We start from the raw sequence: 18,986 nt of genomic DNA, 5'->3' as shown, positions 1-18,986 counted from the left end.
TAGAAAAACTGGAGAGAAATATAAATACAGATGCGGCACTATTGTTTGTTGATGCAGAGAAAGCATTTGATAAAGTCTCTTGGACATTTATGAAAAAGAATTTGGAAAGGATGGGAGTTGGTCAAAAATTCTTGAATGGCATTAATGCCATCTATACAGAGCAAAGAGCTAAAGTAATAGTAAACAGTGTGATATCGGAGGAGTTTGAAGTTGAAAAGGGAACAAGACAAGGGTGCCCTATCTCCCCTTTACTTTTCATTACGGTCCTGGAAGTTCTCCTAAATATGATACGAAAGGACAAACAGATAAAAGGAATTCGTGTGGGAGAGAAGGAATACAAACTACGCGCCTTCGCAGACGATTTGATGCTATCCCTGCAAGAACCGGAAAGCAGTGTCCCCAGAGCTTTGAGAATAATCGAACAATTTGGACTTGTAGCTGGTTTCAAGTTAAATAAGCAGAAAACCAAAGTTTTAGGAAAAAATATGAGTGCAGAACAAATTCAAAGAATACAGGAAGGCACTGGCCTCAACTTTGTCAAAACAGTAAAATATCTAGGTATCAACCTCACAACCAAGAATTTGAACCTGTATAAGGACAATTACGAAAAACTGTGGATGGAAATAAAGAAAGACATGGAAATATGGACAAGATTGAAACTGTCGTTAATGGGAAGAATTGCCGTGATAAAAATGAATGTCCTACCAAGGATGCTGTTTTTATTCCAAGCCATACCAATTTTGGACAAACTGGATTGCTTTAAGAAATGGCAAAAGGACTTATCAAAGTTCATATGGCAGGGCAAAAAGCCAAGAATTAAGTTTAAGATCCTAACAGACTCTAAAGAGAGAGGAGGCTTTGCCCTGCCGGACTTAAGACTTTACTTCGAAGCAGCGGCCTTTTGCTGGTTAAAGGACTGGTTTAAACTAGAGAATGTGGATGTATTGGACTTGGAAGGGTATGATAATATGTTCGGTTGGCATGCATACCTTTGGTATGACAAGGCTAAGATCCACAGAACTTTTAAGTCTCATATAGTTAGAAAATCCTTATACCAGGTTTGGTCTAGATATAAAGACTTGTTAGAGAGAAAGACCCCTAGATGGATCTCTCCAGTGGAGGCCAAGGCCTACAAGAGACCGAACATGTCTGCAAATTGGTTAAGATATATGGACATATTGCAGCAGGAAGGGGACTCTTTTAAGCTAAAAAGCTACGATCAAGTGAAAAGTCAGGTCCCCGACTGGCTGCATTATCATCAGGTATATGAAACATTCAAAATGGACAAAAAAGTTGGTTTTCAAGTAGAAAAATCAAAACTGGAAACAGAACTGATAGAATCGAACTTCAAAAACCTTTCCAAAATGTATAATCTTCTGCTAGAGTGGCATACAAAAGATGAACTGGTTAAATCCTCAATGATAGATTGGGCAAAAGATGTAGGACATAATATCATGATGGATGACTGGGAGAGATTGTGGCAAAAAGGTATCAAATTTACTGCTTGTCATGGTTTAAGAGAAAACATAATGAAAATGGTTTATAGATGGTATTTGACACCAGTTAAGATTGCTAAGATGAACACCAAAATGTCAGATGTATGTTGGAAATGCAAACATGCGAAAGGTACCTTTTTTCATATGTGGTGGTTGTGCCCAGCGGTAAGTGCTTTCTGGGATAAGATTTACAATGAGCTTAAGAAGGTAATGAAAGTTACCTTTTGTAAGAAACCAGAGGCATTTCTTCTGAGCATAACCAATGAAGAGATACCCAGTCAGGATAGAGTGTTTTTTATGTATGCCACAACAGCAGCTAGAATCTTATTGGCAAGAACATGGAAAGGCGAAGAGATACCAACGGTGGAAGAATGGCAGATGAAGATGATGGAATATATGGAACTCGCAGAGCTGACCGCCAGAATCCGGGACCAGAGGGAGGAGAGGGTGTCAAGGGAGTGGAAGAAATTTAAGGATTATTTAGTCAAAACAGTAAAATTGAATATCTGAGCAGAATTAAATAGAATAGCGGCTTTAGTAGATATATGTTAGATAAAATTGTTGGTAAGATATTTTTGTGTGAAAAATTTAATTATTAGGAATTGTGTTAAGATTTGGTGTTAAAGTTAAGATATGATTAAGCAAAGTAAAGTGTATTAAAAATTGAGTTAATGTGAATAGAACAAGATACAAAGCTACCTTGAAGATATATATGATTTTGAAGACAGTGGAGGGAATGGGGGAAGTCCCTCAAAATAGAGAAGATAGTAACAAGAAAAGTAAGAGGATAAATGTTGGTTTAAAGGTTTGTATATGTTTCTTTTTATTGTGATTGTTTGATTATGTTTTTGTAATGTGTTTATGTATTGTATTTTGTATTTTTATATTGTGAATGTTGTTGTTTATGTTATGTTTTCCCTTTGTCTTAATAGAAAATAATAAAATCTTATAAAAAAAAAAAATAGATGAAGATACACAGGTGTCCCTATGCCATCATCTCTCTCTCTCTCTCTCTCTCTCTCTCTCTCTCTCTCTCTCTCTCTCTCTCTGTGTGTGTGTGTCTGTGTGCCCACACCTCTTCAAATTGCTCTCAGTTTGACCTTTTCTACTGCAGATTAACACTTTTTCTTCAATATGAAGTAAAGAACTGCTGTTCTCATAATTGCAAAATTACTGCACTGGGCATCTTGCTCAGTAAAGGCTATATACTTGGCAAAATAACTTGGCTTTATTTTCCCCCCACCTGCTGCTCACAGCAATTATCTTGTTCCTTTAAGAATATTAAAAAATGCTGATTTGTTGGACCACATATCGTTATAAGTGTATTGAAGTTTGCAGTGAGTAGTAGGGCATTATTATCTTCCTTTGTTTATTTGCTCACAGTTTCAAAACAGAAAGCACATTCAATTATTCTATTTGGCCTGGATGCACGACTTCAGAAGCACTTTCTCCCAACTGTTTGCATGCTAGGTAACAGTGAGAACCGCGGTCAGTGTGACTCTTCTGTATGTCTGCAGCACTTATAAGTACTGGATGCTTTTACAGGTACAACTCCCTTCATCCAAGCTAGCAAGACCAGTGGTCAGGGATGACGGTACCTGTATTCCAAAAACAGCTGGAGACCCATTTGGGAAACACTGGTCCAAAGTGTTGCATCTTGTGAGGTTGTCATTGAGTCCCAGGTTTCTCCCTCTGTGTCTCTCAGAAACAATGAAGACAGACATGTCTTGCTCTGTTCTTTAGAATAGAGGCAGACATTCTCTGGACTCCATCACTTTCCCCCCCATTTTGCTGCTCCTGCAAAAGCAAGTCAGGCTTCTAGAATGGAATGTGCAGTGGTGCATCTCTTTATATAAGTGATGAAAAGATGCTGGAATTCCTGTGACAGGCATGTCTGTGTGTATAGTATGTCTGCCAGGACATACAAGTGCTTAAGTGTTTCGGGAGGAGAGCAGTGGTCCGGTTAGGAGTCAAAGGTTGTGGTGAGGATGCACAAGGTTCAGTGTTTTGCAAGTTTCTGTTGTGATAGGTATGGCGTTGTGAAATGTGAGAAGATGAGTTTGTAAACCTTGACACATTTGTGATTTCTTGAGGGATTTAACATTTCTATTCCATAAGGACTAAGGATGAATAAGATTCAGACACACATGCCTGTTTATTACCCCCACATGCCAATATTGATTGAGGACTTGCTTGTATGAAAACGCTATTACGTATTATATGCCACATATGGTATTTAGCTTTTAATGTTAGCATAGATACAAGCAAATTCTAGCTTCAATTACTTTAGGCACTATTCTCACTGAATGAGACAGGCCTGTTCCCCTTCATTGGAATTCATGCCCCCCCATACAAAAATAAACATGCACATACAATTGTAATCTTGGAAATATAGATTTCAGGGCCATAACCCTTCCCTATAGCATGTGTTTTTTTATATGGAGGGACTTTTTTATATGGAGAAATCGTGATTTAGTAAAAATCAGAGAAAATTCAGACCACTTTGTTGTGCAAGTCTATATAAGTACATCTAGCTTGTCCTATTGACCTCCTTGTTTATGAATCAATACTAACAAAAAGCATTGCTTTATTTCCCCTATACGACAGAGAGCAGAAAGCTGTTAAAAACATATACTACCTCTTTACAAAGACCTTCACAGTTCTTAATAAAGGATGAGCACAAGATCTCTAAAATCAATCTCTTTAGATACGTCTGTGAGTCTGAATGTTCTATCTTTATTTCAGAGTTTTACAGCAATTGCCTCTACTTGATTAACTGGTCCATACCATTTAACAATCTCATACAGAGTTGGAGTTCTTTCCTCTATAATCAGGACTTGCACATTTTGTTCTTTTCCATTTAAAAGGGCTGTTCAACATGACAGATACAAAGCATGATAGATTATTGCTACATAAAAGATCTTTTATTCCAAGAAGTGGAGTTTTGAGAAAGTTCAATTCTAGCACACACTGCCTATTTTGAGAACAGTAATTCAGATGCTTTTAACCAAAACTCAAATTGGCAAACAATTTAAAGCAGAATTATTTGGCTACATTTTCTAGTGGGCAGTCATATTTCACCCCAACTTTTCTTCTTGCTGAAAGTGTTAGAATAAGAGCAAAAGGGAAATAGCTCAGCTCCATTTTTATACAAGAAAAGACAGGTCGTCTCTAACGGTTTTGGAGTTACTTCTGTTACTGGTACAGACTACATCTCTCTGTTTTCGTTTTTCATAAAGTGGTTTTGGATATTTCAGCAAAGACTGCAACAGCAGCTCATAGTTCTGCATTTTTGTACTTCTTATGTGATACCATGAATGGGACTAATTGTATAGGACCTTCAGCCATGGGGTGAGAAAGACACAATTGTCCTTTCCATGTGGTATCAGCCTTTCATACATTACTAGGGATGGAAGAAGCATCTCATTTAAATGGATTTATACATGGAATTTGGTGGTTCCAGTTTGGGGGGGGGGGGCTTGATTTTTGTTGAGATCAAGGAATGAGATTGGATTGAGTCTGGGCAGAATATGTGCAGATAAGCTCAATACCAAAACTATTGGAAAATCCCAACCTTAAACATTGCTGTCATGATTCCTGTGCCACTGTGGCAGCTAATGAATAGGTCCTATGCTGTTGTTTGGTCAAATATTCTTAATAATCATATAATATTTTCCAGTTTTGCATCAGTCCAAGTGGATAGTGGGGTTCAACATTTTCCCATGATTAATGGAACTAAAATGCAATAACAGTTATATTGTTAATTCAGTCAGCACTGAGATATTGACAAGGAATTAATTACCATGTTTCCCCCACCCCTACTTCCTTTCAGGGCTACCAGTGTGTCTGCCTCCTTGGCTGGGAAGGGCCATTTTGTGAAACCGAATCCAATGAGTGTGACTCTGCACCTTGTAAGAATAATGGCACTTGCATTGATCTCTTCAATGACTTCCGGTAAGGAGCATTCTTCTCCACCATCAAATAATTTGGATGTTCCAGTGGTGACTTATTTTATTTGTACATTTGCTGGATTTCAAAATTGCTGCATAGCAAACAGCTTGTGATATAAACTGGAGCAGTGGCATTGTGAGGGTGGGAGCTAGGGAGATCCATGTTTTTCCAGGGCACATTTGTTGAAGAAGATCAAGAGACAGTGTGTTGCAGGTAAGTGTGCAAGTCTGGACAGTTCTCCCAATTTTCAAGACACTAAGTGGCATCCAGGCTTCAGTATGCATATCTAGCTGAATAGGGGAACTGCATTCACAGTTATGAGCAGAATATGGAGTTGGTCTCTCCAGTCGAGGAAACAGAGATGTGCTAATGGATAGAGATGGGGAAGAAATGGTTTGAAAAAGTATATCTATTAAGCAAGCTTGCATACAAAAGCATATTTATTATGAGAAATGTGTACTGGTATGTTGGCAGATGTTCATAATCACTTTTTTTTAAAAAAAGATTGCAGACTTTAATAAGCACTTTAAAAAAAAAGATTGCAAACTGAATTTAAGATTGGAAAAATGAGAAACTGAAATTGATGGATGAATTCTTTCCCACTCACGTAATTGTTTTTAAAAAGCTAAACCCCTGATCATTGGTTGTTTGGCAGGAGATGTAAGAAACTGGATTCCATCTCCCTCTGCCCACTTTTTAGCTTAGTAATGATTGGTAGGATTTTAGTGTGTGCAACAAAACTCACTCTCCACACCCTCAAAATGTGGGATCAGCTCTATTGGGTTTGATCTCGAATGATATACCCAAAAATAATATTATTGTTCTTCTTTATGCCACAGCAGCGGCAAGATTGTTGCTAGCAAAGAATTGGAAAGGGAATCCCGACAATTTCTGAATGGAGAATTAAAATGTGTGAGATGGTAGAGATGGCAAAGATAACAGCAAATATTAGAGGTCACTCTAATCAAGAGTTAATAAAAGAATGGGAAAGAGTAAAAGAATACATGACCATATCTTATTCTGGAATTGATATTCTGTATAATAAGGAGTAAATCGTACAGGGGATATGAGAGAATTGGGAAATATAGAATAAGGATAAAGGATATAAGATGTAATAACATGATCATAAAAGGTAATATAAGGTATTGAACAAATAAAATCACGTACAAGTGAGGGGGAGTGAAAGGGGTGGGATGGGGGAGGGAATAATTTCATTGTTTTTACTGTTTGATTATGTGCTGGTATGTGTGTTTGTATATTATTGAAACCAAATAAAGATTATTTTAAAATATTTAAAAAAATGTGGGATCAGCACAACCACTTCAAAAATTCAGTCTTGGAGTGCTTGAATTATAGCTGGAATAGGTGTGTGCGTATGTCTTAATGAAACATCTTCCTGACTCAATATTAAGCAAATCACCCCCCCCCCCTTCATGGTAATGTAAAATAACACTACTTTAGACAACTAATAACCTCCTGAGCATTCATCATTGTTGCCACCAGTTTTACTGTTTTCTTTCCTTAAATATACTATTATCACACAAATGGTGTTACCTAAATGTATTCTATTACTTGGTGCCACTGAGCACAATAACAAAACAGATTTAAGTGCAATTTTTCTGAGTTTATGCATACTTAGCTCTGGAGTGGGTTTGTGGTTGTTACGTTCAGTGATCACACAACTTGTCAGATGTGTTGATATATTTTGCTGCCTGAAATGAAGATGCCAGTCAGGTTGGAAATGCTCACCTGGCTGTGATCCTTGTTTATGCTATGGGATCCAGTTACAGGTGGGTAGCCGTGTTGGTCTGCCATAGTCGAAACAAAATAGGAAACAAAATAGGAAGTGTGCATGCACACGAAAGCTCATACCAAGAACAAACTCAGTTGGTCTCTAAGGTGCTACTGGAAAGAATTTCCTATTTTGTTTCCTATTTTGTTTTGACTATGCTATGGGATGTAACTCTCGCAGTGCTGTAAGGGAGAAAGCAGTGCAACCGTGTTAAGGCGTTTTCCTAATGAACCACAATCTTTTTTTCTTTCTTTTTCTTTTTTCTTTTTTGCTCTTTAAGGACAAGCAAAAAGGCCATTTATTGTACCATCTCTGAATGTTTTCTACTAATCAATACAAATGAGTTGTTTTGGTATCCTTGGTCTTTCAGCTTCCTTTCATTTGGTTTCTTCTCTAAGAAGGGGGATGCAACTGGATTCCTCTGTCCATCCCAAGGTTTTAAAAGCAATGCTATGGCTTCGTTTTTGTGGTGTTGCAGATAATCACGTCAACCCACAGTCCTAAAAGCTTCTGTATTTGTTTACAGCTCTTTGATAAGCAGTTGTAGGTCTCTTTGTGCCAAGCTCTTCAGTGTCAGAACGAAAGGATTCAAAAGCATTCTAAGAGCGAATCTTTCATTCCTCTCATTCTGTCAGTGCTGACATGAAATGATCCTGCTGGCAGGGAAAGGTCATCATGGACTACTTGACTGCACATTTCGGAGTAAGGCTGAATGCAAAAGCTTTGTAAGATTTAATAAGCTAACTCAAATCGTCCTTATTTATTTAATTGCCCATCTATCACAAGTTGTTTGGTTTGCTGATGAAAAGTCCCCCCCCCTTTCCCATTTGAGTGTGTGGCCAGCTTTAAATGCATAAGATTTATTATTCCCTCTACAAGATTGGTTTATCTGATATGAAATAAATCTCATCATGAGTCCAATAGTGAGTTCAAGGATTATTTCAATGCCAATTACAGAAATTGACTCCGCCTCCTAGGAATGTCAATGGGTTTTATTACATTAGAGCACAAAAGGCGTACGACTGTTCATACAACTATGAAATGGCTTTTTTTCATGGAGGAAACAGAACCACTTCCTCAGTGCGGGCGTGAAGAAAAGCTAAGGTTCTTAAGCTTTTCCAGGCATTTAGTTGTAAATGAAGAAGAAGAGTTTAGATTTGATATCCCGCTTTATCACCACCCGAAGAAGTCCCAAAGCGGCTAACATTCTCCTTTCCCTTCCTCCCCCACAACAAACACTGTGAGGTGAGTGGGGCTGAGAGACTTCAAAGAAGTGTGACTCGCCCAAGGTCACCCAGCAGCTGCATGTGGAGGAGCAGAGACGCGAACCTGGTTCCCGAGAATACGAGTCTACCGCTCTTAACCACTGCACCATACTGGCTCTAAGTCTGAAGCAGTGTTTCCTGCCAAAATACTACTGGCAGAGTCTGAAGCAGTGTTTCCTAGACTTGGGTCTCCAGAGAGCCAGTGTGGTGTAGTGGTTAAGAGCAGTAGACTCGTAATCTGGGGAACCGGGTTCGCATCTCCGCTCCTCCACATGCAGCTGCTGGGTGACCTTGGGCTAGTCACACTTCTCTGAAGTCTCTCAGCCTCACTCACCTCACAGAGTGTTTGTTGGGGGGGAGGAAGGGAAAGGAGAATGTTAGCCGCTTTGAGACTCCTTTGGGTAGTGATAAAGCGGGATATCAAATCCAAACTCTTCTTCTTCTTCTGTTTTTGGATTACAACTCCCATCATCCTTAGCTAGCAAGACAAGTGGTCAAAGATGATGGGAATTGTAGTCCAAAGGGAAACTTGGAGACCCAAGTGTGGGAAACACCGGTCTGCAGGAATGCCTGGGTATAAGGCAAGTTCTGGAAATTTCCAGTGGCGTCCATATAGAAAGAGGGGAGAAGATTAGTGTATCTCTCCCATGGTATATTGGGAAAAGGGTAGCAAGAACAGATTCCAGTACATAGGGTATTCCTTTTGTGACATGTCTTTTTAGGTCAGGGGGTAGGGAACTGGATCCAGCTGGTGGACTGGATCCTGAGTGCCCCCCAACTTCATCAGTCCCTTTACCTTATGGCTATCATGGGATGTCACCCACAGGAAATAATTGAAGAATACAGTAATATATTGCACACTGGGAAATTATGTCAAAAATTACTGTGTGTGTGTGTTCAGATTCTGCCGGATTTTGGCAGCTGTGCATAATGTATGGGAAACTAATTTTCTAATTATTCTGAAAGGTAGTGATTGTTCAGATGATGATATAAGCTGCATTATTTGCATCTGTACTTTTGTATTATTGAGTTCTCAACCACCTGCATGCATTAGGGACCTATAGGTAACTTACGAGAGGCAGCTATACAAATATTTAAATGTGTTTTTCCATTTCTGGCAGCAAATATGCTCAAGCTCTGCTCAGCAGAGCAACCCTTTCCTTGGCTCCTCCACCTGATGGGGAATAAAATAGGGCTTTTTTAAGATTACTAGTTCTTCATGCAAGGTACTAGGGGTACCTATTCTGCTTTATTGGCAGATATAAACGGAAACATTGGCTTGAATAATGTTTACCATGTTTTGATAGCAGGTTTTTCTAAGTTTTATGTTTCACTAGGGTTTTTATGTAAAAATACCTCTGTTCTGTGGAAACAAGTGAAGAATGAAGAAAAGTAAGCTCTCTGGGCAGGCAGCAATATAGCAGTTATTTAATATGTCTCATTTTGCTTGGATGGGGAAGCCACAATCTTTGTTCAGAGCAGGCAAAACCACAGAGCTTATGCATGTTCCAGGGTATGCAAAATGCAGTATGCAGTATTTGCAAGTTGTGCTAAATTTGTACAAGGATGCAACAGTCCATTACAAATTGAAAACGAAAAGTGTTGGACATACCACACTTTTTATTTGATTGGATGTTGGTGAAATTTTTGAATGATTTAGGATGGTGATTTGTAGGGTGGAAGGGATCTTTTGAAATGTGTGGAAGTTTGCCCAGCCACCCAACCTGTGTGAAGTTCATATATTAAACAATTAACTTACGATACAATCAGCATCAAATTCAAACTGTTTTTCTTGCCATTAAAATGGTGTCTCATTTGCCCCTCTCTGAAGAGAAATAATACTGAGGGGAAGGGGGGTGGCTACTTGATGTTTGCAGATACAGATTGGTGTGTTCCACCGTTATTTGTTAACGCGCTCCACATCCCACACTGCAGGGATAGAGTCACACCATGGCATCAACTGCAGACTGGACTGGGTCTGACCTGAAGGAGAACTGTAATGCTTAACTCCACCTCTGAGCCATTTATGAAGAAATGGGTCTGAATCTGTGGTTTGGTCAGACAGCGATCTTTGTGCATCCTTATCTGTGGATCTGCCTGCCCTTGATTTCATGTTTGTAACACCACAGGCAAAAATAAATAAATGCTTTGATGATGATGATGATGATGATGATGAAGAGGAAGAAGAAGAAGAAGAAGAGGAAGAGTAGGAGTTTGGATTTGATATTCCACTTTATCACTACCTGAAGGAGTCTCAAAGTGGTTAACAATCTCCTTTCCCTTCCTCCCCCACAACAAACACTCTGTGAAGTGAGTGGGGCTGAGAGACTTCAGAGAGAAGTATGACTAGCCCAAGGCCACCCAGCAGCTGCATGTGGAGGAGCGGGGATGTGAACCCGGTTCACCAGATTACGAGTCCACCGCTCTTAACCACTACACCACACTGGCTCTCAATGAGGCAGCAAAGGAAGATTCCAGTTACTTGATGGGGTGATTGTAATATTTTTACATGCTTACTGTTTTAACTAAATTTTTGCCACTGCAGAGTGTGTAAGCTTTCTGATGTATTAGCAACAGCATAAACAAGTTATGTGGTGAAGCAGCCTCCCCAAATTTCAAGATGAACAGATAAAGGCAAGCAGCAGGCTCCTGGAACCTTCCACTTATCATTGTATTCTTCTGCGTTTGGGCTACTAACAGCCATGCCCAGCTCCCTGCCTACAATATGGATGTTCTCATTATCCTGCTACTGGTATAATGAAGTTTCAGCCTCATCCCTCCCTCCACCTTCCATTTCCACCATGGGCATAACTTTAGGCCAGACAGAAGTTTAACAGCCAAACTATAAAATGGTCTGAGAAGCAGCTCAGCACAAAACCCGAGGAAGATCTGGACATGAAGTGCTGATGGATTGCCAGGAAAACAGCCAGATGCTGCTAGCAAGAAGTGTTCCAGAGCCTGGCATCTGGGACCAGTAAGCACTATACAGATTCTCCATCTGTGGCTGAAGCTGTTGACTGCTGCTGGGGAAGGTGCAGTTGAAAGCAGTAAGGCAACAGCAGTTTATAGCCTTGCCAGTAGTAGCAGAAGGCAAGCTGAACTCAGCATAGAAATTAACATTTATATTCCAATTTGCTTTTTCCAGCTCCATACCAATGTGTGTGTGTGTGGGGGGGAATCCAGTCGTTTACAGAGATGCAAGGTTTAGGCACACTGATTTGCAAGGGAGATGACCAACTCAAGGCATTATGTATGCAAAGCTGCAGCCATGCTTAACTTGCACTTCTCTCAAGCCAGCCCTTTAATCGTAACTTGGGTGTAGTGGTAGTTGGAGTGACAAACACAAGCAAGAAACCACTTAACCATAAAAAAGGCATAGTAAATCACTAAGAGGGATGAAACAGAAATCTATGGCTTTCAATCCCCACAGGGTGGGATCAATTTATCTGCTTGCACTCACAGAAGGAGAATGTGCACTCATGGAAAAGGGTGCCATCCATTCATGGATGACTATAATGACCTGTTTATTCAGCATTCATTCTGGTTGGTTTGCATGGAGATTAGATGATCCTGGCTACTTAATGAGCATTCATTCTATTTGTTTACAGGGAGGTCAGGTGCTATTCCACACTTTCCAGTGCATTCCCAGGCATCCTCAAACTCGGCTCTCCAGATGTTTTGGGACTACAATTCCCATCATCCCTAACCACAGGTCCTGTTAGCTAGGGATGATGGGAGTTGCAGTCCCAAAACATCTGGAGGGCTTAGTTTGGGGGTGCCTGCCCCCATCACTTTCCACCTGATCCTTTCAGGAAGCAGATTTGTTGCTCAAGACACACCATTCAACTGAAATTCCACAATCTAAATTTGCTGGCATGTGATTTTACTCCCACCCAAAAATAGTGATGGTCTAGAATCATCCATAGTCATTTAGAAAAAAACAAGTTGTTTAACAGTTAGTAAGGAACCAGATCCTACCTACAGTCTTTAGCAACAGCAGTATAAGTTGTTATTTGTGCTACTCCAGCTAAAGTCAAAGTCTGTAGGCTAACATAGGTTGAAATGGCTCCAAGACCAGACCAAAATCCATAGATATTTAAGATAGTGAGTAGAATAACCTAGAATGAATACGACAAACACCCTGGTCACCTGTGCAAGCTATTGATGTAGTGGTAACAGCAACAGGCTAAATTCTGTGTGAAAGGGGAAAAAACCAGACATGCTTGCTACCTATGGGCAATAGAATGAATCTCATTAGACAGCCACAAGGAAATTTCGATTCAGTAATGAAGAAAATGTCATGTCACCTTTTATTACAAGAAGAACTATATATTTTTAGACTTTCTTAGTCTGTTGGCAGGACACTTTGGCATAGTGACTGATAGTGAGTGCTGGGATAACATTGAGTTGAAGTCTAGTTATTTCCCTGTATGGGTGCTGGATGAATTAGATTTTAGTGAATTCCCATGTGAAATGGCCTGATCCAAACGAATGCATTCCAGCATCAATTGCGCAGTGTGGAGGGACAGTGGTGTGGGAAGTATTCATGTGATCCAGCCTCCATTTTTCAAATGGAGTCGCAAAGGCAGGTTGCAGCTACACAATGTTAGGAGGACATGCATTGGGTCTAAGGTCCCCTCCATTGCAGAGGGCATGGTGGGGTTGTGCCATTCACCTGACTTTTGTCTGGCTGAGCCACTATAGCATACCAAAACCAAGAGGGGCAGGGATGCCAGATGGGCTTCACTAGCGCATTTGCACAATGCCAACCTCACCACTACCTTGTCCCTCCCTGTCTCCATCCCTGTATGCTGCAGCAACTCAGTTGGGCTGCAGTCAGGTTAGCAGCACAGCCCCACCATGCCACTTGTGGCTGAGAAAAGTTTAAATTGCAGGACGTATAAACAGAGAAAACTAAGAGAAGGTGCAAGAAAAGAAAAGAAAAAGAAACTTAGTGACCTCATTATTTCTAATCTAAACCCTTTGTAATACATGTCTGCTGCAGATGAGTCATAACAAAATCAATTTTGTTTGTTCTTTTGCCCTTGATTCAATGGTTTTCTGAAAGCACAGTGACATCTTTAGAGAAATCCTAGTAAAATATGAAGTTTAAACAAACAAATATAAAATGGTGCAGGCACTTTACAATGGCTCATTAGAAATGAAAGGAAAACCCATCCATCAGTGTTTGGTACAGATGAGATATTTCATGCATGGCCAATGTCTATGACATACACAAAGAAGCAAAATTTTGAAAGTATTATGGGAATTGCCACTAGCATTAAATCCCATTGAACCATGGAGAATGAGTAATAAGCAATTTCACATAAATGTACAATATGTAGAACCGCTGTAAAAGCCATACTTACTGTTTCACAAAAAGCCATTAATAAAAACTTGAGGTTGTGTTTCTGGAAAAGGGCATGTTGTTTCTCAGGAGGGGTTGACCACCAGTTTTCCTGGGGCATCTGCTCTCTCTTCACCGCCCCCCCCCATACAATTAGTTTTGGTCTCAGAGTGAAGGCACAGTCCTAATGGGATCTGTTTATGTTCCCTTGCACCCTAGTACCCAACATAAGCCTTTCCTGTTTTGTGTTTCCCCAAACTTTCCAAAATAGTGTATACACCTGTACAGTATATACCATATTGGCCTGAATATGAGCTTCACTTTTTTTTTTTTTCCAAATCCCGACCGTGAAAAGTTAAAGCGCAGCTTAAATTTGCAACCTTACAAAAATTGGCTTTTACGATATTGCTGCTGAAACAGACATACGGTAAAACAAAATGGGTGTGAGTGCCTGCGGAATTTTAAGGGAGAGGCTTATATTTGGGTATTGTCTCCCCCCCACCCTTGAATTTTAAAGGTGTGGCTTATATTCGGATGTGGCTTATATTCAGGCCAATACAGTAATGCATGCCTGGAGACGTCTTACTTTGGTGACTCTGAGCATGCAGGAAAATGTCCAGAAACTATGAGGAACTATTTTTCTTATGCAGGCAACGCCCCATTTACACGGGGGTTACATTATGGGTCATCGCGCGTGTAACCCTGCCTTTCTGCGTTACACCCTCTTTCAGTTCCACCAATGGCAATGGTAGTCTTAGGCAATTGTTTCCAATTACTATGTCTGCACAACACCAACAGCAATAATAGACTTAAATGTTGCAGTAATGGGATTTTTCCACCAGCACAAGCATTTCTGCTTGCCAGATGGAAGGATCTTATCTCTCTCCTTCCTGCCTAGCCCACATGTGCACAGCTCTGGGGCTTCTCCCAATTCTGCAGCGCCAGTTTGACGAAACATGGGGGAGCATGGGGACAGGAGAGTAGGAAAGGCCCCATTGCGTTAGCAGGAATAATTGCGCTGGCTACTGCTAGCACAACTATTTAGTTGAATCCGGCCCATGATTAATAACAAAAGCTGCAATAATATAATATAATGTCACCTTTGACACCCTCCTCAGAAATACAAATAATAGATGTTATCAAAAGCAAACTGATATGTCTTATTGCTTTGTGTCCAGCATATTCACCCACATTGATGTTTTATTTCACTAGTAAAAAGTCAACCGTTAAAGTACTCTATTCAAAAATTATTTTGGCAGAGAAGAAAAACCGTGCATTTAGGAAATGTACACATAACAATTGTATATCTTACTTTACTTTGGAAATTGCCTTTTTTAGGGGAACATGTTAGTAATGTGAAACTCTTTCAGTATAAGTGATTTAAAAAAACACCAGTATCCTCCCCCCCCCTTTCCAGGTTTTTACAGATAATTGAATTTTATTTTATAGCCATCTTGTTTCTGTGTGCAATTTAAATTCTTCTATTATGTTAGATCAATAAGTATTATAGAGAACGACTACTGCAAACAATGTCCTAGTACAGCTTTTTTATGAAAAAGAAGAGGCTCGTTTTTTACTAGGACAAAAGCGGGCACATTCAGAACACGTAATTATCACATTGGCCTCCATTAAACGCCTCTTTGGCTATGTAAAGAAGGTAATAAAAGTTTTTAAAAGGAGGACTTTATCTCCAAAGTTCATGAAGCAGAGAGAAAAATTTCACCTGTAAAAAATGTACATCTGCATAAGAGTCATGGACACTCCCCTCCCTCTCTACTTTAATATTTGGAAGGGACAGCAATAAAATATTTAGAGGATAGTTTTTCGGAAATTAGTCATAAAGTAAGCCCAGGTTTTAAAAAAATGGGTCATTTCTATTGTGACAGGTAACAAAAAAGAAAAGAAAAGAAAAAAAAGCTTAAGCTATAACTTGCACATGGAGAGTGAATGAATATGACAGTAAATGTTTTTCTTTGCTATTTTATTTTTGCAGGAATTATACCCATCAGCCTGGTGGAGGGGGGAATGTCGTCCTCCTCCCCCTTAGGCCACATCCACACCCTATATTTAAAGAACTTTTAAATCACCTGGTTGTGACTTCCCGCAATGAATCCTGGGAACTGTAGTATACCCCCTTACAGAGCTAGAATTTTCAGCACCCTTAACAAACTATAGTTCCCATGTTTCTTTGGAGGAAGCCATGACCAGAGTGCTTTAAACATATAGTGTGGCTATGACTTTATTATTTACCCTTGGGGCTGCAGGAATGCTGCCCCACCCAGGGTTTAACAGTTTGAGTCTTCACAGTAACAAACTTCGTGAAATCTGCCTCATAACAGACGGGCTTTTTAAAAAATATAAGCATTGCTCCCAATTTTGGATTTCAATATTTGTTAACACTGAGCCACATATTATACAACACTAATGTGATTAAAAAAAATAAAAGTGTTCATACTTGCATCTTTTACCTACTGTTTTATATGACCTGCAGCACTGTAGCTTTCTTTTTCGAACACTTCAGTTTGCTCAAATGGAAAATTTGCTATTAAAATTTTAAGTATCTATGCAGGCCCGAAAAGCTTAATTAAATATGAAGTTTTGTAAATCTTGTTAATGGTTGAGCTTAATCTTTACTGCACAGTGTGGAGAAAGATGTATTTTGACTTGAGCTTTTTAAAACGGGTTTGTTTGTTGCATCCAACTATGGTGCTGGAGGAGACTCTTGAGAGTCCCATGGACTGCAAGAAGATCAAACCTATCCATTCTCAAGGAAATCGGCCCTGAGTGCTCACTAGAAGGACAGATCCTGAAGTTGAGGCTCAAGTACTTTGGCCACTTCATGAGAAGAGAAGACTCCCTGGAAAAGACCCTGATGTTGGGAAAGATGGAGGGCACAAGGAGAAGGGGACGACAGAGGACGAGATGGTTGGACAGTGTTCTTGAAGCTACTAACATGAGTTTGGCCAAACTGCGAGAGGCAGTGAAGGATAGGCGTGCCTGGCGTACTCTGGTCCATGGGGTCACGAAGAGTCGGACACAACTGAACGACTGAACAACAACAAAGTGATATTCAGAGAAGACCCATTGAAATCGATAGTTTATAGTTAGTATCACTAATTTAAATATATTGATTTTAATTGATCTACTTGGAGTTGGGCTCCGCTGCCTACAGCCCTGTCTCTTTTAAGTGGTATCTTCAAAAGTTTAATAAGGTCTTTCTAGAGAGACACTGCAGCAGATGCAACCTGTGCATCTTCCTAGTCCTCTCTCCCAGGATGTCTAGCTTTGAGTTGAAGGACCCCCTTGGCCCTTCCTCTTTGCCCAGGTGCCAAAGATAAATATTGGCAGGAGTGGGGAAGGATGGGAGACCATTTGTGGCAAGGGGACAATTAGTCATGCCAAGGGCTCTCTGAAGTCTATTGCTGGCCATGATGCTTGAGTATTACAGAATATTAGGAAGTGGCTTTTATATTCATACAAGTGGGAGCTGCAACAAAATACTGCAGTGTTGATTGCTCCTGTTCAGGATTCCAGTAAGTCTGTCCCATCCCACCCAAACCTCAGGCTAGTTGGTGTATGCCCCCCCCCCATATTTTTGTATTTCTGCAAACCTTGGGGTTTCCCCAACCCTTGTCTCTCTGTGTAGATGGTAGGGTCATTTTGGCTACATAAAGTACTAGGTGGTAAGATTAGTCTTTCACCACATACTCAGGTCAGATGACTAATCTGCATACCAGAATCTTCACATAGGCAAAGCAACTCGCACCCTGGGTGCCGAAAATAGAGGGGATGATAAACATTGTCAGTCCTTACAGCATACGTAGAATTCACAGTGTCTGTGCCTATCTGTAACTGTTATGGTGCATTTTATTTGAAGTTCCGAACTATTGGTATAGTAGTTCTTCTTATGCGAATCAAATTATGTAGTAAAATAATAAATATTAGTTGTCTTACAACACCTGCGTGTCAATTCTCACCCTTTCGTTTGCAGTGGATGTTAAGTCTACACACACACACACACACACACACACACACACCAAAAAAAAAATCTAGAACCTTTTCAGTGCCATTGAAACATGGAGCATGGTTTCTTTATTATGTTGATGTAGTTTGTAATATTTGTTTTTTTTCTTTGTATGATTGTTATTATTTGTTGTTTCTCTGTTGTATTTGTTGTTTTTTGATGTGGAAAAGCAATAAATTCTTTGTAAAAAAAGAAGAAGAAACATGGAGCATAATGCTTTCAGTGTTAATATTCAATGTGCAGTGCTTTGCAAGATAAGATTAGGCTAAAGGGAGACGCTAGACAAGAAGAGAGAATGTGATATGCCTATATAGGATTCAGTGAGTTACTGTTTCTCTCTGTAGACAAGCAAAAGGAACAACTGTAATATTTTGAATGCCTGTAAAATAACCTCTGAGGGATCACAATCTATTTATTTGTGTATTTGAGACAATTTCACCCATCCAAGATGGTATCTACTTCATTTTTAATGTTCTTCCCAATTCCCTGCTTCTCTGAGAACTATAAAACAGGCACAATATGCAATGTAATCATATATTGGCCTTTAAAACATTGTTAAAACCAACATTTCAGTAAAATATGTGACATTTTTATCGCTGGGATTTATATTTAGTATGCAATTAAATGGAAGGGCAGTTGTTTCATGTCTAATTAATGTGGGCCTTTATGAGCTAGAGGCTGACCATTTCACTTTCATTGTTATATTTGGATCCCTTTAAAGCCATTCAGCATGATGCAGTAGAGAGCGAGAGCGAGAGCAAGAGTGCCCTAGACCAGCCTTCGCCAACCCAGTGCCCACCAGATGTTTTGGACTACAAATCCCATCATCCCTCAACATGGGCCATTCTGGTAGGGGCTGATGGGAGCTGCAGAAGGTCCTATTTCCTTTCACTTAGCTTTCAAACAACGCTTTGACAGGGTTTTCTTACTTGATAACAAAGGGGAAATTGACCGTGCATGTACTGCTGGATTTTGTTGGATTCACACAACATTCCAGAAATCAATTTCTTGTTCCACTGTAATTGTTTCGTTGATCCGGGATGTATGTGTGTGTTGGCTGGAATACAACCATATTAAACTGAAATCAAAACAGTAATTTAGGAGCTGGGGG

At 39.8% G+C, this 18,986-nt stretch overlaps 1 protein-coding gene across 1 annotated transcript in view; it reads left to right on the top strand.

Moving 5' to 3' along the window:
* LOC117044556 (protein eyes shut homolog) overlaps positions 1 to 18,986 on the top strand; it is a 150,365-nt gene that overhangs the window by 83,237 nt on the left and 48,142 nt on the right. Inside the window, exon 10 of the mRNA XM_033145374.1 lies at positions 5,329 to 5,450. Coding sequence (XP_033001265.1) covers positions 5,329 to 5,450 — 122 coding nt within the window. The remainder of the gene's footprint in view (positions 1 to 5,328; positions 5,451 to 18,986) is intronic.

The sequence above is a fragment of the Lacerta agilis genome, chromosome 3, assembly GCF_009819535.1.
Source record: "Lacerta agilis isolate rLacAgi1 chromosome 3, rLacAgi1.pri, whole genome shotgun sequence".
Classification (NCBI taxonomy): domain Eukaryota; kingdom Metazoa; phylum Chordata; class Lepidosauria; order Squamata; family Lacertidae; genus Lacerta; species Lacerta agilis.
Note: the sequence above shows the minus strand (reverse complement) of the source record. Positions and strands in the feature narration are given on the sequence as shown.